This window comes from Podarcis erhardii, assembly GCF_964252035.2.
Source record: "Podarcis erhardii genome assembly, chromosome: 8".
In the NCBI taxonomy this organism is placed as follows: Eukaryota; Metazoa; Chordata; class Lepidosauria; order Squamata; family Lacertidae; genus Podarcis; species Podarcis erhardii.
Genome location: NC_138499.1, coordinates 62,887 through 85,487, shown reverse-complemented (window position 1 = coordinate 85,487; position 22,601 = coordinate 62,887). Strand labels below are relative to the sequence as shown.

Genomic DNA, 22,601 nt, shown 5'->3' with positions numbered 1-22,601 from the left:
GTTGCAATAAGCAAGTCATTCTTGAACAAAGTGTAACCATTCAGTCAAAATTAAATGTAAAATCATAGCATGAATTGCCAAAGCAAAGTAAGTACTCTCTTTCCTTCTATTAAGAAAACCAGAAGATCTGAAGCAGCTGGCACGGCCATGTGAGCTGTCTGAGGAGAAATGGGAGCAGGAGCAGGTGGGGGGTCCAGTGGAGGGCAACGGCAGCCTCCTCCTGCGAGCAGCCACTCAATGATTCATGGTAGTCACTGGTCATAGTAACAGTTGGCAAGGGGGAGAGCCTCCCTGCACCAGCCACCGCCTTCTGCCCTCCTCCTGCTCCCTCTTGCCCTGGCCATGGGGGCCCCTGGGAGCCCACGGTGGGAAGGGGGAGGGCTCTGCCCCCAGAGCCTCCCTCCCCATTGGCAGGCAGGGGCATCTCCAGCTCCCATGGGGCAGGTGCCCTGGCGGGCTCTGGCCTGTGATGGCAGTTAGAAGGGGCCAACGGGCTGCAGGAGAGACTCCCTTCGCTGCCACTCCCCAGGTGCTTTGGCAAACTCTTTCCTCCCTCTCAATCCTAAAGCCCAGCAAGGGCTTTCCATGAAGCTGAATGTGGGAGGCTGAGGACACACCAAAGGAAAGACAACTTCTTCAAGTAGTTTATAAAGAAACACCAGATGTAGTGATGGCCGCCAACTTGGGTTGAGACAAATGAATGGTGAATAAGGTTGCCTGTGATCTAATCCATCAGCAGCTTGCTCAAGCACCCCTCCCTGCCTGATACAGGACACCGTGAGCTCGGGGGGCCCCCACCTCCTTGAGTCTATTGACTGAGCTGTCCCTGGGATCCAACTGGCTCCACTGGGGTTGTTTTTTGTGGGGTCACCTTCCAGGCTGGGCCAGCACCTAGTGGCTCCAGGTGACAGCAGGTGAGCCGTACAATGGCTGCAGTGGGATGGGGGGGGGTGCCAGTGGGTGCCTTTGCAAAAGCTCCTACAGCTTGATTCTGCCCTGAGCCTGGAAGAGCAGCTGCCCACAAGCAGCAGCGTCCCTGGCAGGGCTCACCGTCGGGTCTCTGCTTCTTTCTGCTTCTTGTCCTGCTGCGCCCTTCGCTGCTCTTCCGCCTCCATCTTCTGGAGCATGGACTCTGTCAGGCTGATGTCCCAGGAGTTCAGCACAGCCACCAAGCTGTCCAGGGAAGCAATCTTGGGAGAGACAAAAGGGCTGTGGGCTTGAAATGCCCATCCAAGCCACCAGGCCTGGCATGCAGTGAGAAGGGCACTCTCGCTCTCACCCTTGCTCTCCTCTCTCTCCATGGCCTCTTCAGGGACACCAACTCCCCTTCTCTTTCAGTTACTTCGCTCTCTTGCCAGGTGGCCTGGTGGAAACAGCCTACCTGGAGCTCAAGGCCAAGGAGAGGAGCAGCTGCTGGGGGAGGCAGCTGGGGTTGGTACCTGCTCTGGGGTGTTGCCATCATCAGCATAGAGTCGAGGGTCAGCCCCGTGCTGGAGAAGCAGCTCCACTGCTGCCAGGTGGCCCGCAAAGGCAGCACGATACAAAGGAGTCCGGTTAAAAGCACCCTTAAAAATAAAGGGGGCTGAAGATCAAACAGGGTTTACAGAAGGAAGGCAGCTGGAAGCGAAGCATCCGCAGGAGGCACATTCATGCCACTAACAATCTCTTTACAGTACACTCCAACAGTTCTCTAATTCTGTCAATGCAGGGAAAGCATCTGAGAACTGTTTACTCTTTAAAAAAATGAGTTCTGGTTGCCTCTGGAATGGGGGAGAATTGGACTTGCAATATACCATCTGCTAGAACGGCAGCTATTGGCTGCCTGTTACCAAGGAGTGAATCTTCAGCACAGACTGAAGACACGGACGTCCACTGCCTCCCTTGTGCATTCTGGCTGGATGGTTCGAAGAGACTAACTAGGAAGATGGATTCTCTGTGAGGTTCCATCCCAGGCTCTTCGAGGACACCAGAGGAGGGTCTTTTCACCACTTGCTCTGCACTTGCTCTTCCAGCACAGCATGGCCCCTCAGGGCTGCAGAGGTGGAGCCTCCTCCTATCGCCAGAGGTGCTCTTGCTCACCCTCGGATTGACTCAGAAGCCCTGTAATATTTATTTTAATTCTTGGTTTACAAACATTTCTATGGCACCAGGAGAGTGTGACTCCATCCACAACAGGCAACGGACATATTTCCCAGACCCAGGAAGTGGTCAAAGACAACAGCATGGAGGACAAGGCTATCAGCGGCTACTAGGTATGGTGGAGGCTTTGCTCGCCCCTCCCCCCAGCTGCTGGATCAGGCCAAAGGCCCATCTATGTTCTCAGAGTGGCCAACCAGACACCTCCTTTGGGAAGCCCCCATGCTGTGTGAAGACCTTTTCTTTCATCTGTCCAGCAGCAGGCTCTTCAGCCACAAGCGAGTGAGGTCTCCTCCCCAAACTAACAAGGCACAAAGAAGGCGTAGGGAGCTCCGTGGGGGAGCAAGCAGGTACACAGAGACTGATGCAGGAATTGCAGCAACCATCCATGCTTCCATCGCCCAGGATGACGCACCTGCCTCCCAAACCACACCTTCCTATGTCCATAGGCAATTCAACAGGTGCAGCACCTCCTGCCTCCCCAACACTTTTCCATCCTGGCAAGGACAGGACTCCACACATCACCAACCCAACCACAACCACACACACAGGGAAAAAATCTTAACTGTCTCCAACCCCTTGTTCATCAGTTTATTCCTAATTTTAAGCTGCTTAGAGGAAGAACTATAGATATGCAGCAATATATTTTATTTATTAATTGAATTTGTATACCACTCTTCATCTGAATATAACATATGTTATATTCACAACATAAAAATAAAATGAGAACACAAAATAAAACCAACCAACAACCCCTTCCCACAAACACATTTAAAAGGCCATAGTCAGCCAGGGCCTGGTTAAGAAGAATCATTTTTGCCTGGCGCCCAAAGATATGTAATGAAAGCGCCAGGTGATCCTCCCCACAGCTTAGCTGTTCCTGATAAGTAATTACCAGAATGCTATTTTATCTGACCTTATCTGTCAAGGGTTTGGTCCGTGAAGTGACATTACACATAGGACTACAGAACCCTTGGCCTTTGGCCCATCAGGTTACAAAAAAACATGGTTTTAACAGTGAAATCCCTCAGCATGGGCTAAATACACAGAGAGAAGGGGGAGACAGAAAGAAAGCAAGACTCCTTCACATTATTAATTTGCCACGCAGAATTTCCAGCAGCACATTTGGCTCAAGCAAACTGAGCTTTGGTTGCTGTGGCCCCAACTGTGTGGGGTGCAAGGCTGCCTCCCCATGACTCTGCCCTCTCCCTTGCTGGTTGCTGAAGAGCCAGTTTGACCTCACCTGCACACCAGTTGCCAAGCCGGAGACGCTGGCAATCCCAGGGGAGGGAGGTTTGAGGTGCTGGCCCACCACCCTTCATGTCAACGGCAAAGCAGCCTCCAGGAAAGCAGGCGGCTGGTCAGGGACACGGAATCACTCTGCCCCCCAAGCACCACCTTGGCTCTGGCTCAAGGCCACAACGCCTTTCACCCTGCCACCTCCCTCCTGCTTCTCACCCGGCTGTTGGGGTTGGCTCCGTTCTCTATCAGCATCCGGATGGCGTCAGGGTGGCCCCCTCCAGAAGCCTCAGAGAGGGGCGTGTTGCCGTTGGCGTCAGTGCAATCCACCATGTTGAGGCGATGTTGGAGGCGTAGAGCCTTGCCCCTCTCGTCTGTCCCCAGGCCGCTCTTGGTGTCCAGGTCTGCCACCTTGAGAAACCAAATCTGTGGGTCACAGTGGGGAAGGGACATGGCGATTCTGCACTGTGCCACTGCAGAGCAGGAAAGGTGGCCCTTGGCATGCAGGGAGCATGGGCTCCGCACCCAAAACCAGCATGGCACCAACCTGGGACACCAAACTGGGAGGGGTGGCTAACACCCCAGAGGATAGGATCACACTTCAAAACGACCTTGACAGATTAGAGAACTGGGCCAAAACAAACAAGATGAATTTTAACAGGGAGAAATGTAAAGTATTGCACTTGGGCAAAAAAAAATGAGAGGCACAAATACAAGATGGGTGACACCTGGCTTGAGAGCAGTACATGTGAAAAGGATCTAGGAGTCTTGGTTGACCACAAACTTGACATGAGCCAACAGTGTGATGCGGCAGCTAAAAAAGCCAATGCAATTCTGGGCTGCATCAATAGGAGTATAGCATCTAGATCAAGGCAAGTAATAGTGCCACTGTATTCTGCTCTGGTCAGACCTCACCTGGAGTACTGTGTCCTGTTCTGGGCACCACAGTTCAAGAAGGACACTGACAAACTGGAACGTGTCCAGAGGAGGGCAACCAAAATGGTCAAAGGCCTGGGAACGATGCCTTATGAGGAACGGCTAAGGGAGCTGGGCATGTTTAGCCTGGAGAAGAGGAGGTTAAGGGGTGATATGATAGCCATGTTCAAATATATAAAAGGATGTCACATAGAGGAGGGAGAAAGGTTGTTTTCTGCTGCTCCAGAGAAGCGGACACGGAGCAATGGATCCAAACTACAAGAAAGAAGATTCCACCTAAACATTAGGAAGAACTTCCTGACAGTAAGAGCTGTTTGACAGTGGAATTTGCTGCCAAGGAGTGTGGTGGAGTCTCCTTCTTTGGAGGTCTTTAAGCAGAGGCTTGACAACCATATGTCAGGAGTGCTCTGATGGTGTTTCCTGCTTGGCAGGGGGTTGGACTCGATGGCCCTTGTGGTCTCTTCCAACTCTATGATTCTATGATTCTATGATCTTCCCGGCCCACCCGCACCTGCCACCTCCAAGCGTCTTACCAGCAAAACTTTCCTGGCAGCACCTCCCTTTGCCTCCTGTGCAATCCATCCCCACACACTCAGGCAGTGGCCCCCAACCTCAGTGGCTTTTCAGAAAGAACACAAGAGCTGGCAAAACAAGCCCCACGCAGAGAGCAGGCCAAAAGAACAAACTAAAGGAAGCTCTGCCGTGCTGTGTTGGCAGAGACGGGAAACAGGACATACTGAGCTTGGTAGGCTCACCTGGGCCCAATCCAGGAAGGCAGCTCTTACACTCTAGCAATCTGGTCCTTTTTCCACTCCCTGCTTTGTTTCTCTGAGCAAAGCCATGCCACGGCTTTTCCACTTTTTGGGTGCTGAATAAACCTCGCAGCAACAACAGCAACTCCCCTGTGCCTTACTCCCTTACACATAAATTCTGGCTGCAAAGCCTGAACCTGCAGCTTAGAAAAGGCACAAAGAAGTCTCCAACTCGGTGTAGTGACCTTCTGGAGTTGTGCTATGAAGCTGCTGTTGACACTGATGGGCTGAGCTGCTGTGGCAGCACAGAAGGTTCAGTCGCTCAGGGAACCTGGCCATTGGACTGGGACAAAAATCTCACATGTGGGCAGACATCAGGGCTGCAAATTGTCTGGAGCCCAGTTTACTGACAACACCTAATTAGTCAGGGTGGTAAAACTAGTAACGTGCCAAAATCTGCCCTTCAATTTCTCAAATGTTTTCTTTCTATGCTAGAGAGGCTTCCATTTTTCTGCCTCGTTCTCAGGGCACTTTAGATTTTCAGTGGATGCAGTGAGATTACCTTATTGTTGCAAGTTGGCTGAGGGAGGCCCAGGGGTCCTCACCCCCAGTAAACACTACTTCCGCACTCTGCAGGCCTTTCCTTCTGATATTGTCAGGGACGCAGCGGGAGCGCAGGGAGGGGAGGAGATGGAGAGCGAGGGGGAGCAATCCGAGGGCAGTGTAGGAGAAGATGACAGTAGCCCGAGAGATTCCATGAGCCTCTCCAGCGAATCGGAAGATTCACAGAAGGGGGCGCCGGTGGCCAGGGCAAGGGGGGCCCCAAGGGGGACACCCCAGAAGCAAGGGGCCAGCGGGGACTCCCAGAGCAGCAGTTGGAAATCAGGACCAGCTTCCCCACCAGAGCGTAGTGGGGGGGAGGAGTCCCAGGTATTGGGGCCAGCGTATTCACCACCAGCGGGAGAAGATGAGTCAGGATTGACCACGCCTCCATCGGAGAGCGAGGGAACGGTCAAGAGGAAGGTTGCCGGCTGGGCGCACGCACCAAGTTCAAATGTACAGGCGAGCGGCACAGCAGGTAGCCCGGATAGGGAACCAGGTCCTAAAGCCCGCCGGAAGGAGGGGCAAGAATCAGGGGGGTCAGCGTCAGAAGAGTCCAGAAAAGGTGAAACCCCAGCGGGCAGGAGGGCCCAGAGGAGGAAGGAGCTAAGGAAGAGGTGGAGCAAGGCTAGAGTCTTAAACTGGTGTGGAAGGGGAGGAGACTCAGACAGAGCTTCGCCGGTCTAGGGTGTAAGACGTAGGGCTGTGCGCTACGGCTTTGAAATGGAAACTGAACTTCAATAAAGACTTTTGTACATAACCACAGCCGGGCGTTGGTCCTCTGTGAGCTGGGACCTAAGGGCGGCTCTGACAGATATGAACAAGCCCTGAGGGGGAAGTGACCTCATGGTGTCTCTGCTGAGCCTTCACTGAAACAAGGGTATGTGGGAAGGCTGCAGAGTGCAGGTCCCAGGGTGGGGTGCGGGGAGAGGATTTGTGGAAGAAGAGAGAAACAATCAGAACAACTCCTCCCCCAAAAACACCTGGCTGCTACTTGGTACTTTGAGGAGCACCAGAATATGAAACAGGAGCGGACGAAGCCTGGAGCCAAGTGGCACAAGTCTCACTCTGAAGCTGACCAAACACTGGTAAGAACACACAATCGCGTCTACCGTGTGGCAGTGCAGGCTGCAAAAAAGGCTCATTTTGCAGCTCACATGATTTCATCCAGGAGCCGGCTGGCAAACTTATTTTGGACGGTGCAGAGGTTACTGACTCCCAGTGCAAGAGCAGAACCTCTGGAGCCCCCAAAGGTGCCCTGTGGGCAACAACCAGCTATGCACTTTGAGCGTAAAGTTGAGGGTGAGCTTGACTCCAGCTGAAGTACCCAGTGCTGCTACTGAGGTTATTTTGTGCAGTCGGTTTCACCTGATGCAGTTTCTGTGCCTCCCTTGAAGCCACCCCTGCCCTGTCCAAAGTGCACCATGTGGTCCCTCTGTCCTCATTTTGAGACTCTAATTTGCCCGCACAGGCCATGAGATCAGGAGCTGCCAGCCAAACAGCTCAGAAGCCTTGCCCACCTCCTTCAGAACGGCCTTCATCTCTTCCACGTCCCCATCAAAGGCGGCTTCCAACATCCGCTTCCTCCTCTGCTGCTCCTCCCGCTGCTTCTTCTTCTCTTCCTCCTCTTTCTTTCTCTCCCGCTCAGCTTCCTCTCGCTCCCTCTTCACCAACGCAGCAAAGGCCTAGGACAGAAGCCCATGCAGCCAACAGGCCAAGTCACGGGGAGGCAAAACAGAGGAAGGCTTTCCACACTGATGGGCAGCGGAAGAGCATCAAGAAGAATGCAAAGCACGGGGAGACCACAGGAAGATCTGGAGGGCTTTAGCCTGAGCTTCAAGCCACAGAGCTGTTTCCCCAGCAACCACCCTCATAAGCAAGCCCTGGACTGGATTTTCTGTCTCGTCTACAATGCCTTCATGTTGATGATGTCTGTCCCAGCTTCCCTTTCCCCCTGGAGGGGGCTTCTCTCATGTTCCCAAAGCCAGGTGTCACCTCACCTCTCTCTGGAGGCGGTCCATTAACTCATTGTACTCCTGTCGCTCTTGCAATCGCCTCGCTCTCTCACGACATGCCAAGATGCGGCGGAAGGCACTCTGCAACGTGAGCGCAGCCTTTGCTTCATGTGTCAGCTCTGAGGGCAGAAAGCAGAAGTGTAGGGCCATAAAAGGGAATCCCAAGGGATTTGCTGGTGGTTTAGGTCCTAGGAGGTGATGGCGCTTGTGGGATAGGGATGGGGAGCTCTCCAGGTGAAGGTTCCCCACTTACAGTCTATTGTCTTGCCTTACTTCAGTCCTGCCTTACAGCCACACCAGCGAAGCACTTTTGCAGCACTAAGCCAGAGAGGTACTTCAGCCTTGTAAATGAGCTTCCAAATGCTACTAGCCTGGAGGCTGGCAAAAGAGGGGGGCAATTCCATAACTCTGGAGACTGGGCCCACAGGAGGGAGGGGGCAGGCCTCCCCTCCCCTCCCAGCCAGCCAGCTCACGGCAGACATGCGCTCTCGTACAGAGCTACAGTTACCAGGCAAGGGCGTAGGTACAAGGCTGAGCTACTTGCTCCTTTTCTCTGCTTCTTCAACGCTGTTGAGAAAACTGAGGGGAACCTAGTCACAAACTTCCTGCAGAGAAAAGAAGTTCTACACAACATGAAAAGGTCAGTCCAAGTAACATTTTTTGCTGGTCAATGCAGATTGGAGGAGAAGATGGTGGCAGGGTGTTCCCCTCAAACAGGTATTCTGAATGCAGAGATCTGGAGCCTTTCCAGACTCTGGTTGTTTCTGGAGTCCATCTGGCCTCGTTTCTGACTTCTTAGGATGACATTGCTGGAATTAGTGCTGTTATGTTTAAATTTGTTTTTTCAGCTGTATATCATTCTGGCACATTTATTTTTTGAGGCAACTAACTCGTAAATAAAACATAACCCTCACCGTTTTCACAAGAAAATAACAAACTTTAGTGCTGCTCCTGGTCCTCATTCCCCTGTGAGGGGTTTTGCCTTTAATGGCTGTCTATGAACACATGGTGGTGCTGTGGGTAAAACCTCAGCGCCTAGGACTTGCCGATCGCATGGTCGGCGGTTCGAATCCCCCAGGGTGAGCTCCCGTCTTTTGGTCCCAGCTCCTGCCCACCTAGCAGTTCGAAAGCACCCTTAAGTGCAAGTAGATAAATAGGTACCGCTTTATAGCGGGAAGGTAAACGGCATTTCCATGTGCTGCGCTGGTGCTGGCTCGCCAGAGCAGCTTCGTCACGCTGGCCACGTGACCCAGAAGTGTCTCCGGACAGCGCTGGCTCCCGGCCTCTTAAGTGAGATGAGCGCACAACCCTAGAGTCGAACACGACTGGCCCGTATGGGCAGGGGTACCTTTTCCTTTTATGAACACATCAAATAAATTCCCAGCTGAAGGCAAACCTGAGCCCAACAGCTGCATTTGCTCTTCACTATTCCTTGTCCCCCTTCCTCTGCCATCCCTCCAGGTGGGGGGGGGTCAGAGCCTGCCTCATTTTTGTTCTTGCTTAACAGCTCTCCATGAAGTGCCACAAACAGTGGTGGGGCTGACTGTGGGAATAAGCCAGCCTGCCTACAAGGGGTCGGGCTCAGAGGACAATCTTGCACCAAACCTGTTCAAGAGAGTCTCTGCTCTCCTCCCCTGCCATATTTCACCACCATTAAGTCCCTGCCACAAAGGCCTTGCAGGACCCCCCCCCCCCCCGATTAGCTTCTGCTGTGCCGTTGCCTACCTTTGGGATGGCTGCTCAGGGACACTTCTTGGGGTCTGGTGCTGTTGCTTGGTAGGGCAGCATCTTTTCCATCAATTGTGGGCCCCGAGCCAGCGGGAAAATAAAAGAGAAACCAAATTCAAAAAATGCTAATTGTCACCAGGGTAGCTAGCGCTGCATAAGACAGAATCCTGCTTTAACAGATTGGGGAACTCGGCCCAAGCTAACAAAATGAACTTCAACAGGGGCAGATGCGAGGTTCTGCACTTAGGCAAGCGCAACCACAAAATACATTTGAGCCGCCCTGAATATATTGTATATAACATAGTACATTTTGTATACTCCTCATGACAAGCAGAAATCCTGCAGGCACCCCTTGCTCCACACCCTGGCCTGTGCAGTGGATCCTCACAGCTGGCTCTGCAGCAGAGCCTCAGCCCTGCCTTCCTCCTCCCCATGGGTGCTATACCTGCCTTCACAGGGACCCCCCTTGTTGGAGCTGCCGGCTTTGCCCCTTTCCGAAGTGGAGGCTTTCCTGCTGCTGCCGCCTTCTTGGCACTCATCCCCCTGGAAAGAGAAGAGCAACAAGGCGGAAATTTAAAGATTACTTACAGAAATATTGTAAAATTAAGGAATGTTAGAATGATGTTGGACAGAAATTAAGTGGTTACCAGCTGTAATGCAAAGGTTGAGTAATAAGCTAAAATGAGTTACATTAAGTTACAATATGGATTTGCTGAATTAAGAATCTGAACTGGAATACAAAGGGGGGAGGTGAGAGGAGGTCCGGGATATAAGGTAATGGAAATAAGTATGGGAATTATATTTGTTTTGTTTTGTTTTAATTATGTATCTTTGTATTTTTGTTATTTTTTGTGCATTATTTGTTTTTTGTTGTTTTTCTTTTTGTACTAAATTGGAAACTTCAATAAATATCTTTTTTTAAAAAAAAGAAAAAAGAGAAGAGCAACAAGGTGAGCAGAGAGGGGGCTCAGCGAAACCCAAGGCGGCCTGACACGTCCTGAGCACACAGGTCATGTGTTCTTGTAGAAAGGCTCGGTCCTTTCAGAACAGTCAAGCTTTTTATCCCAAGGTGCATCATTAGTAAAATCTCCAGGAAACTTGGGCAAAGCTGAAGCAAAGCAAGTTTTTTGGATCTTGGATATCTGCGCCGTGTCTATTTTTATTGCACTTTTAAGACTGATACTGTCAAGTTCTTAAAGTGATCAGAGAACATGTATATGATTGGCTGCAAGATCATCAATTGAATGAGGTATTTAAAGGGGACAAAAAGAAGGGATTTAGTTATGCTATCTCTAGATTTCAAAGAGAAATAATAGAGGATAATACCTAACTTTTGAAGAAAGTGTATACTTTACTACTAGAATAGGAAACAAAAGATGAGGTTAAATCTGTAATGATTTAGGCACAAGACCTAGGACATAATATACAAATGGAAGACTAAGAGAATGTATTGAAAATGAACTTAAAATTTACTGATTGTATATTGTTTGTGATGGTTATGGGTGGGTTACTCGTGTGTAAACTGCCTCCACTTCAGTTAGATCGTTTGCTCAACCATGTTAAGGGTTAGAGCTCGCCCTCCGTGACCTGTTAGTCACTTGCAGAATCTGTCAGTGGGCGTTTCTTGAATCTCTTCCAGCATAAAAGCTGTTTGACCCCAAGTCTCCGCCTATGTTCCCTGCGCGGAACACGTCTGCGCAGGTAAGGGGACGGCAAGGGCGTGCCAGCGCTCTCTCCGCTGGTCTCGGTTGAAGGGTCTCGGAGCCCTGACACCGATTCCTCCATCTCCCTCTCCTCTCTATTGGTGTCACGCTGAATTCCTTCCCCCCCGACTGGTTCCCTCTCTGGCATCGCTCTGGAGCCCTGCCTCCGCTTTTCTCTCTGATGTCAGTTCCCTGACATCCACCTCCCCCCCAGGACCCCCTCCACCCCCGGCCTGACCCGGTGATGTGACCTTGTCCCCATCTTCAGCCGACGATGCAGGGAACCCTCGAAAGGAGCTGCCGTCATCGTCCGAGGACTCAAACCCCGCTTCCCACCCGCTCCGGTTTCTGACGGGAGGGCCTTCCCAATCTGATTCCTCCTCTCCTGACGATTCCCCTCCTTCCTCTGGGGACGCTGGAAAACCCACAAAATCCTCCTCCTCCTCATCGGTGGTGGCAAATTGCTCCTCCCAGAATCTCTCCAGGGGTTTGGGCTTCCTCGGATACCTGTTGTGGAACTCTTCCACTAGATACCCATCACCTATTTCCCCTTCTGGAACCCACGTGTTTTCTGACTCGGGTTCCCCCTCCCAAGCTACTAGGTATTCCACCTGCCGCCCCCGCCATCGCGAATCCAGGATCTCCATTATCTGTTGGTGGTGTTCCCTCTCTTCCAGTGGTGGGTGTCTGAACCCTTCTCCTCCTACCTCCCGGACCCTCCGCTCCCATCTGTACGGCGAGAGCAGTGACCTATGAAATACCGGGTGGATTTTCATGTTGTCTGGCAACTTGAGCCTGAATGCCACCGGGTTGACTTGGTGTGTCACCTCAAATGGTCCCAGCCGTTTCGGCCTGAGTTTCTTACACCCACCCTTGAAGGGCAATCCTTGAGTGGATAACCACACCCGGTCCCCCACCCTAATGGTCTCCCCTTCCCGGCGACGTTTATCTGCTTGTCTCTTGTACTCCTCCTTGGCCCTTTCCAGATTCATCTTAAGCTGCTGGTGCAGTGCTTCCATTTCTTCCACAAACTGCTCTGCGGCGGGCACGCTCCACCCCTCCTCCCCCCTCCCGGGAAAGGCCCTGGGGTGACACCCGTAATTAGCCAAGAACGGGCTCATCCCCGTGGACACATGCTCCGCATTGTTATACGCAAACTCGGCCAGTGCTAGCTTATCTACCCAGTCGTTCTGCCTCTCGCTGACGTAACAGCGGAGATATTGCTGCAATATGCTGTTCGCCCTCTCTGCCTGCCCGTTAGTTTCCGGGTGCCTTGCCGTCGAGAATCCCACCTCCACCTGCAATAAGTTCATAAGCCTCCTCCAGAACCTCGAGGTAAATTGTTTCCCTCGATCAGAGATAACCCTCGAAGGAGCCCCATGCAACCTGAAGATGTGAGTAACAAACAGTTGTGCGGTTTCCTTGGCTGTCACTGCATGAGAGCATGCTATAAAATGGCACATCTTGGTTAGCAGATCTACTACTACCATGACTGCTGTCTTACCTCTTGATTTGGGCAAATCTGTCATGAAATCTATCGACACCACCTCCCAGGGTCTCCCCGGCGTGGGCAAGGGTTCTAGTAACCCTGCCGGGGCTGCCCGCTCTCCCTTGGCTCTTTGGCAGCAGTCACACCCCCGTACATACTCTCGTACATCTTCCCTCACCTTCGGCCACCAAAACTCCCTAGTGACCAGTAACATAGTCTTGTGTTGCCCAAAGTGCCCCGCTGTAGGGTTGTCGTGAAGCTGTTTGAGCACCCTTTCCCGTAGGGCCCCCCCGGGCACATACATTGCTCCCTTGTAATACAGTAACCCTTCCCTTACCTCGAAGTCTCCCCGGTCTCTCCCATTTTCCCTTAGTTCCCTGATTCTGGTTTGGGCAAATTCGTCCTGGCGAATCAACTCGGTTAGTTCTCGTTTCCCAACCAACGCCCCCCCCACAAACCCATCGTTCCTCAGGGAACACATGTCGAGCCTCCGGTGGTCCTTCTCCTTCCGTGTGCTCCGGTTTCCGGGAAAGCGCGTCTGCTCTCACGTTCTCCTGTCCTGGCACGTACTTGATCTCAAAGAAGAACTTGGAGAACTCCTGTGCCCACCGAATCTGTCGCTGGTTGAGTACTCGCGCTGTCCTCCAGTATTCCAAGTTCTTGTGGTCAGTGCAAACCTGGATTTTGTGCTGAGCCCCTATCAGGAGATGTCTCCTCTGGCGAAATGCGGCATAAATAGCTAACAGTTCGCAATCGTACACCGTGTAGTTCTGCTCCGATTCATTCAGCTTCCTTGAGAAGAAGGCGCACGGCCTCCATGTGTGTTGGGCCGGTCCCGGCTGGAGTAACACCGCTCCTATCGCTCTGTCCGACGCGTCAGTCTCTAGCCTCATCGGTTTCTGCAGATCCACGTGCAGGAGCTGTTCCTCCGAGGCGAACGCCTGCTTCAGCCTCTCGAAGGCTCGTTGGGCACCTTCCGTCCAGACGAACTTCTTTTTGCTACTGAGACAATCCGTGATGGGTGCGGTTAAGTGGGCGAAGTTCTTGATGAACTTCCGGTAGAAATTGCTGAACCCTAGGAACCTCTGCACATCCTTCCGGGTTTTGGGGGCCTTCCATTCCAGCACCGCCTGCACCTTGCCGGGGTCCATGGCTAGGCCTCTGTCTGACAACCTGTATCCCAGGAATTCCACTTCCTTGGCGTGAAACTGGCACATTTCCAGCTTGACCCAAAGTTGGTGCTCTTGTAGCCTTTTCAGCACTTCCCTGACGTCCTGGACATGCTGTTTTCATTGTCCGAATAGATCAGGACGTCGTCCAGAAATGCTACGCAGTTCTTGTACAGCAGGGGGCCCAGCACATGGTGCATGAAGCTTTGAAAGCTGGCGGAGCCCGACTGTAATCCAAATGGCATGACCAAGTACTCAAAGGCCCCTAGGGGGGTGAACATGGTGGTTTTCCATTCGTCCCCCTCTCTCATTCTAATCAAATTGTAGGCTCCCCTAAGGTCCAGCTTGGTAAAAATCTTACCCTTCCTTACCCTGGTTAGAATATCATCAATTCTGGGCATTGGGAAGGTCACAGGTTCCGATACAAGGTTTAATTTTCTATAGTCTACGATGAGCCTCGGCTGATCCGAGTTTTTCTTATCCACAAAAAACACAGGGCTGCCCCCCACTGCCTTAGATTCTCTTATAAACCCCCTTTTCAAGTTCTTGTCTATAAAGTCTCGCAATTCCTGCATCTCTCTGTCGGACATGGCATACAGCTTACCCACCGGCAGCTGCGCCCCAGGGAGTAGGTTGATTTGGCAGTCGAAGGGCCTATGTGGCGGCAGTCTGTCCGCTTCCCTCTCGCTGAAGACCTCTTGTAAGTCCGCGTACTGTGGCGGCACCTGCGCTTTCTGCTTCAGCGTGGTTGCTGCCACTCTGGCCAATCTCACCCTGGGCTTCTCCCCCCCTAGACAGTGTTCCAAACAGTGCGCTGACCCGAAGGTGAGTGTGCGTTGGTGCCATGCCACCACTGGATCATAGCCAACTCATTCTCATTGGCGGGGTTTGATGTGTCACCTCCCCCCCCCAGCAACTCCCTGCCATCAATCGTGGTCACTTGAAGTGGGAAATCCAGTGGCAGCAAGTGGATCTGGTGCTCCAGTGCAAACTCCTTACTAAAAAAATTACAGGAGCTGCCTGAGTCCAACATTGCCTTCACCTTGACTGGGTGTCCATTTGGGAGTTCTAGCGTCACCTCTATCGCTATAGAAACCTTGGGTGGGTCAGGTTGGGGCACTTCACTTAGTTGTTCGCTTGGCTGCTGCGCCCCCCTGTGGGCAGTCAAGCGCTGTCGTTTCCCTGCACCTTTTCCTCTGCCCCCTCCTCCTCGTTTCCAGCGGCTCCCACCATCCCTTGCCAAGCCTTTCTTTGTGGACAGACCCTGGCAAAGTGTCCTGGCCGTTGGCAGAGGAAACATTTCTTGGTGCTTTTCCCAGCCTTTCCTTCCCTTTTGCCTCCTTGGTGGGCGCTCGGAACCTCGCGTGCGCACGCCCCATCGATTTCCATTGGCACCACGTCATCGGAAGGCTGCCTTGGCATCTCAGGAATGCGGTAGTCAGGGCAACGCTCCCCTCTCCCTTCCCGCCTTTCCAAAGCACGCACTTCCTGGCGAGAGCCTATCGCCAGCGCCGCCTTAGTCAGCTGATCCATAGTCTCCGGGCGGGGCGCGCGGGAGAGCTCATCTTTAACGGAAGATGAGCCGGAAGGAGGGGCAAGAATCAGGGGGGTCAGCGTCAGAAGAGTCCAGAAAGGATGAAACCCCAGCGGGCAGGAGGGCCCAGAGGAGGAAGGAGCTAAGGAAGAGGTGGAGCAAGGCTAGAGTCTTAAACTGGTGTGGAAGGGGAGGAGAATCAGACAGAACTTCGCCGGTCTAGGCTTTAAGACGTAGAGTTGCACGCTGCGGCTTTGAAATGGAAACTGAACTTCAATAAAGACTTTTGTACATAACTACAGCCGGGCGTTGGTCCTTTGTGAGCTGGGACCTGGGAGCGGCTCTGACAGTAAGTTCCGTCTGTTAAAAACCTTCGCAGCGTGAGAGACGCAGCGAGGGACAAAGCTTGGTGCTTTGCTAGCTCACGAAGATCGGGAAGGATGAGTACCGATGAAAGAATAAAAACCTTGCAAGATGCAGTCACGAGTCTTAACGTGGAAATAGCAGCATCCAGAAAGAGGGAGGATGACGCAGCCGCTGCCTGCCGGGATCTGCAAACCAGGTTGGAAGTGTTGACCAAAGAGGGGCTACCGGGTGCCAGACCAGAGGGGATTGGTCTAGGAAAGAGGGGAGGCAGCCTCGTGTCTCATTTCGATGGGAGCCTGCAGCAGTATCCTAACAGAGCAGACGTAGTTTTCACGCTCAAGTTGCTGCAGAAGGATTTTAGAGATGAGGAAGAGAAAGTGGGCTTCATACTAACTCATATCCATGGAGAAGCTAAAGCGTGGCTGCGCAATCTATGGCGTGATAATGACCCAGCCCTCCGAAATGCGGATGCCTTTATTAAGGCGATGGACGCTTGTTTTTTATCAGCGGTAGATGTAGATGTGGCCAGAAGGGAGATACATGGACTGAGACAAGGGAAAGCCACTGTGCGACAATATCACTCCTGCTTTTTCGCATTGGTCAACGCGCTAGGGTGGGAAAAAGACTCAGCTGCCATCAGGGACCTGTTCTGGGAGGGGCTGAATGGGCCGGTTAAAGATGAAATTGCGAGGGGGGAGAGACCCCAGACCACTAAGGAAGTCGTCCAGAGAGCGCTGGCGATAGGAGTGAGGCTGGAAGAACGTCCTTGGAGCAAGGATGAAGGACGTTGGGGACGCACGCCAGCTAGATCACCTCCTTTCTTTCCCAGAGAGACAGCGCGCGCCCAGTCCACGCCTCCACTGGGAGGGGGTGAAGAGCCGATGGAGATAGGTGGTGCCAGGGCTCAGACAGCAACCAGAGCCCAAACACCAGGAGCAGTCAAGGCAAAGCCTCCTAGAGGGAACAGGAAGTGTTACATCTGCGAAAGTGCTCAGCACATGGCGAAAGAGTGTCCCCAGAGGATCCACAAGCACACTGCAGCCTCAGCAACAGTAACAGAAGCAGTTCAGCAGAGAGAACCACAGCAGGGAAACGACGGAGTCTGGCTGGAAGCGGAGGCACTGGGGCCCAGCCAGACGAGTCAGTGAAGCAGTCCCCAGGAATCTTACAGCCCACAGACCCCCTCCCACCCAAACCAGTGGTGCAGCTCACCGCATCACTCCAGCTTCCCAATGGGCTCACCATGGAAGTCCCTATTACCATTGACTCTGGTAGCAATGCAGACTTTATAGGAGTGGATTTCATCAAGCAACATAGCATAGCGCTCCTGCCAGCCACGATGCCCCTGAAAGTAGTCACAGTCGATGGAAGAGAATTGCTGGGGGGACAGGTAGTACAGCAAACGCCGCCAATGGTGATGCGAATTGGAAATCACCGGGAAGTCATCAGCTTCAATGTCACCCACCTGTCAGACACGCCCATAGTATTGGGCATGAGTTGGCTGGACAGGCACAGCCCGGCATTAGCATGGTACCAGCGTCAATTGACCTTCTGCTCCTCCTACTGCGCAGAACACTGCATCCTGACTAGCCAGGAAGACGAGGGGCAAGAGGATGACCCACAGCTACAACTGGGCATGCTGCAAGCGGTACCCGACAAGTACAAGGCGTTTTTGGAGGTCTTCTGCGAGAAGGAAGCGGACAAGCTGCCTCCCCACAGGCCCTACGACTGCAAGATTGACCTCCTGCCGGGGGCGACGCTGCCGACGGGGAGACTGTATTCCATGTCTGAGGATGAACTGCAGGAACTCAGGGAGTTCATAGATCACAACTTGAAGCGGGGATTCATCCGAGAATCAAAAGCAGTGGGGGGCAGTCGTGTGTTCTTCGTGAAGAAAAAAGACACGCCCCAAAAGAGGCTTGTAGTTGATTACAGAATTTTAAATTCAAAAACTAAGCCCACGGCGTTCCCCATGCCCAAGATCGACGACCTGCTCGCGATGGTGAGGAAGGGACGCATCTTCACCAAGTTGGATCTACGTGGGGCGTACAATCTCATACGCATGCGGGAGGGCGACGAGTGGAAGACGGCCATGTTTATGCCCCTAGGCACCTATGAATATAGAGTTATGCCGTTTGGTTTACAAAATGGTTCCCACTGTTTTCAAGCCTTCATGCACCACGTCTTAGCGGGACTCCTCTACAAAAAGTGCGTCTGCTTCCTGGACGACATCCTGATCTTCTCGGAATCACAGGAGGCTCACGAGAGAGACGTGAAGGAGGTCCTGCAGAGACTACGGGAGCACAGACTTTACGCCAAACTGGAGAAGTGCCAGTTCGACATGACGGAGGTGGATTTCCTGGGCTACAAGCTATCCGACAAGGGACTCGCCATGGACAGCGCCAAGGTCCGCTCGGTGTTGGACTGGAAGAGCCCGCGCAATCGGAAGGAGGTCCAGAAGTTCATCGGCTTTGCCAACTTTTACCGCAAGTTTATCAAGGGATTCGCCACGCAAACAGCGGCCATCACGGACACCCTCAGCTCCAAGAAGAAGAAGTTCATCTGGACGGAGCAGGCGGAGCGGTCCTTTCAGACGCTCAAGCGTCTCTTCGCGTCCGAAGAGCAGATGCTGCACGTAAACCCCAGCAAACCCATGAGGGTTGAAACGGACGCTTCAGACAGAGCCGTGGGGGCAGTCCTGTTGCAGCAAGACCCGCAAGGGGACTGGAGGCCGTGTGCTTTCTACTCCAGGAAACTCAGCAAGTCGGAGCAGAACTACACCATCTGGGACAGGGAGTTGCTGGCCATTCATGCAGCCTTCAAGGCGTGGCGGCACTTCCTCATCGGAGCCAAACACACAGTGCAGGTCCACACGGACCATAAGAACCTGGAGTACTGGCGCACGGTGCGGTTCCTGAACCAGAGACACATCCGCTGGGCGGAGTTCTTTGCGGATTTCGACTTCAGGATAGAATACATCCCGGGAGACAACAACATCATGGCGGATGCGCCTCAGCCACAGTGGACCTGGACGCGGTACGTCGCGCGCTGCAGACGGACTCCTTCGCACGATCCAAGATGGAGGAGGTGCGCAGTGGCACAGCGAAGGACGACGAGTTCCAGATACGCGACGGACTGCTCATCAGAAAAGGGGCCCTCTACGTGCCAGGAGACGACCTCCGAGCGAAAGTACTGCAGCAGTTACACGACGCGCCCAGCGCTGGGCACTTCGGCAAAGACAAGACGGTGGTCTTAGTAGCCAGAGACTTTTGGTGGCCCAAGATGAGGGGGGAAGTCGCAGATTACGTCACGAGGTGCGACACATGCCAAAGGGCCAAGCCAGTACACAGACCGCCGGCGGGACTGCTGGAACCGCTACAGACACCGCTCGAACCGTGGGAGAGGGTGGCCCTGGACTTTGTCACGGATCTGCCCAGTTCACGGGGCAAAACAGCAGTACTCGTGGTCGTGGACATGTTCACCAAGATGGCGCACTTCATTCCTTGCGCGAAGGTGACCACGTGTTCAAGGTGCACGGTCTACCACGGTCTATCCTGTCCGACCGGGGGCGCCAGTTCATCTCGAACTTCTGGCAGAAGTTGATGGGCATCCTGAATGTCAAGATCAACCTAGCGTCGGCAAGACACCCGCAGACCAACGGACAAGCGGAGAGGGTCAATGCCATCATGCAGCAGTACCTCAGATTCTACGCGAATCAGCAGCCTTTGACATGGGTGGACTACCTACCGCTGGCCGAGTTCGCCTACAACAACACGAAGCATGTGTCCACGGGGGTGACACCGTTCTTCGCCAACAATGGGCGGCATCCCAGAACCTTCCCGGGATTAGAGAGAGTGGGGGAGGGGGAACCACAGGGAGCAGAGGCCTTGGCAACGGAGTTACAGGAGGTCCACGAGCAACTCCGGAGGCAGTTAGAACTAGCAAAACATGCATACAAAATGCAGGCAGACAGACACAGGAGAGTTGGGGAAGACATACAGGTGGGAGACTGGGTCTGGTTAGCAGCCCAGGCAGTACCGGCCAGATCGTTAGCTAAGAAAAAGCTCGGACACAAGCAGCTAGGGCCTTACCAAGTCGAGGCACAGATCAATCCAGTGGCCTTCCGGTTGACACTCCCGGAGGGATCCAGAATGCACCCGGTCTTTCATAGATCAGTGCTCACGCCCTACAAGGCACCTCACAGGTTTCAGGCGCCAGAGACAGCACCAGACCCGCTCAGGGAAGCGCCCACGAAGGGGGGGTCGCCGAGGGTGGAGCCACTCAACGAGGCCACAGAGATTTTAGACTCGAGATGGGGGGAGGAAGGAATTGAATATCTACTCGCCAGGGAGGACACCCCGGCCAGCACCAACAGGTGGGTACCGGAATATGCCGTGGAGGAGCAATTCCTCAAAGACGAGTTCCATGCACTGTTCCCACACAGACCCATGCCGGCAGATTATTTTGATGAATATCTTTTCACACCCACACTCTCAGCCAGCACGTTCCAGGGGTTCTCATCAGCTGAGGAAACGGCGCCAGAGACTACCTCTCCAGAGGGATCGGTCTCGGGTTTTGGCACAGACCTATATTGGTGGGAAGATCAACTGGAGGTGGGGTGGAGCAAGGAACTGCCGGGAGGGTCCTTGCACGCAACGTCACCCGAGGCAACAGGGGGAGAGGGGGACATGGACGTGTTGGGGGAGGATCCTGGGTTAGAGCACACCTGCAAAGAAATGGAAGCGGAGGAGATCGACGTCGATGTGCCCGTCACGGACTGGCAGCATGCCAGGGGGGAAGAACTGTATCCGGCACTCACCCCCACAGCATTGGAGCACCCGGAACCCACGCCGGAAGAGGGAGAGGGGGGAAGGGGGGCAACGAGGGGGGAATGGCTGTCAGGGACGCAGCGAGAGCGCAGGGAGGGGAGGAGATGGAGAGCGAGGGGGAGCAATCCGAGGGCAGCGTAGGAGAAGATGACAGTAGCCTGAGAGATTCCATGAGCCTCTCCAGCGAATCGGAAGATTCACAGAAGGGGGCGCCGATGGCCAGGGCAAGGGGGGCCCCAAGGGGGACACCCCAGAAGCAAGGGGCCAGCGGGGACTCCCAGAGCAGCAGTTGGAAATCAGGACCAACTTCCCCACCAGAGCGTAGTGGCGGGGAGGAGTCCCAGGTATCAGGGCCAGCGTATTCACCACCAGCGAGAGAAGATGAGTCAGGGTTGGCCACGCCTCCATCGGAGAGGGAGGGAACGGTCAAGAGGAAGGTTGCCGGCTGGGCGCGCGCGCCAAGTTCAAATGTACAGGCGAGCGGCACAGCAGGTAGCCCGGATAGGGAACCAGGTCCTAAAGCCCGCCGGAAGGAGGGGCAAGAATCAGGGGGGTCAGCGTCAGAAGAGTCCAGAAAGGGTGAAACCCCAGCGGGCAGGAGGGCCCAGAGGAGGAAGGAGCTAAGGAAGAGGTGGAGCAAGGCTAGAGTCTTAAACTGGTGTGGAAGGGGAGGAGAGTCAGACTGAACTTCGCCGGTCTAGGCTTTAAGACGTAGAGTTGCACGCTGCGGCTTTGAAATGGAAACTGAACTTCAATAAAGACTTTTGTACATAACTACAGCCGGGCGTTGGTCCTCTGTGAGCTGGGACCTGGGGGCGGCTCTGACAACTAGGAACCATTTATGTTGTATCTACAGAAACAACGTAAAAAAATGGACTCACTGGAAGGGTTTGAGTAAACACTTATAATGAACAAAACACAGAAAGTATAAGGATGATGTTAAAACGATAAGAGAACAATAATATTTGATACAAAGAACTCAATATTAAGATATAATAAAGCAACCATGGGAAAGTAATACTTTTTTTAAAAAAGGAAGTTGAGGGAAGTGGGGGGGGGAATTTGGGGAACTGTATTCTTATTTTTTGTTATCTGATATATTAATATTATAAAAATGAAAAACTCAATAATTTTTTTTACTAAGAAAAGACCGATGCTGTGAAGGGAGCCAAGCCTTGACGGGCCCAGCCTTGTTTTGCAGGGCGCCCAAAGCCCTTCAGTCCTGCGGGCCAAGGACCCAGGAAAGCTCCCTGGGCCGGAGAGAGGAGAGGCTTGGCCCGAACCGCCAGGGGGGCTTTGCTCTGGAGACCCGTCACAGGCGCATTCCTGAGGAGTTCCGACGCGGGTTAGTCCCTCGTCTCGCCCAAGGCCAAGCCAACGGGGATGAATAATAATCCTACTGCTCGGCCGCGGCCGGAGCCCCTTCGGGGGTCCCGGGGCCTCCCCCCCCCCCCGCCGCCGCTCACCCGCTCCTCCCTCTCGCCGCCTGCAGCGTCGCCGGGCAACGGCAAAAGGGGCGGGATGCGCATGTGCGGCTTGCCCGGCGGGCGCAGAGGCCACGCCCCTTCCCGGGCGCGGAGTTGGGAGGGAGACTTGGGGCGCGTCCCGACGTGACAACGCCGCGCCTGCCTGCCTGCCTGCCTGCCCGCCCGCCCGCCCGCCTCGCCGTTTCTCCCGCGCAGCCCTCGCTCTGGCACCTGCACACGGGACGCGGCGGTGTTCGCGGCCGAAACGTCCGGCCTCGCTGCCTGGCCGGGCATTGCAATCCGTCGAGCCAAGCGGGGCGGGGCGGAGGCAGCTTGGGGGCTGCGCGGCGGGGGCGCGCTGGTGCCCCGGGGGGGGGGCGGCGGCAGCCCTTTTCGAGGCAGGCGCCTTCTCGCGGCCCTTCCCATCCGCCCGGCCGGAGACCCGGCAGGGCTGCGCGGCGGGACTCCGGGCCGGGGGGCTGTCCGGCGCGAGGGCGCCTCCTGCTGCCCGGGGCGGGGCGGGGCTGGCCAGGTGGGTGAGTCCCGGAGCCCGAGCGGGTCAGCCCGGCAGCCCCGGAAAGCGCGTTGCCCCGGGAGGCGCGGCTTGGCCGGGAGCCCTGCTGGGAGCACCGGCCGGGC

General features: G+C 54.1%; 1 protein-coding gene across 4 annotated transcripts in view; it reads right to left on the bottom strand.

Moving 5' to 3' along the window:
• Positions 1-22,601, bottom strand: part of IQANK1 (IQ motif and ankyrin repeat containing 1) — a 29,877-nt gene that overhangs the window by 5,788 nt on the left and 1,488 nt on the right. For 3 of the 4 annotated variants that reach the window (XR_014159824.1, XM_081875045.1, XM_081875043.1), the window contains exons 2-8: positions 9,852-9,949; positions 9,404-9,466; positions 7,664-7,797; positions 7,184-7,348; positions 3,595-3,786; positions 1,440-1,565; positions 1,051-1,190 (exon numbers count right to left, since the gene is read on the bottom strand). Coding sequence is in view for 3 of the 4 variants with exons in the window: in XM_081875045.1 (XP_081731171.1) it covers positions 1,051-1,190; positions 1,440-1,565; positions 3,595-3,786; positions 7,184-7,348; positions 7,664-7,797; positions 9,404-9,466; positions 9,852-9,945 (914 nt within the window). In the remaining variant the exon portion in view is untranslated. Of the gene's footprint in view, positions 1-1,050; positions 1,191-1,439; positions 1,566-3,594; positions 3,787-7,183; positions 7,349-7,663; positions 7,798-9,403; positions 9,467-9,851; positions 9,950-22,089; positions 22,107-22,601 lie in introns of those variants that run through there. The other variant, XM_081875044.1, reaches the window with a different exon arrangement.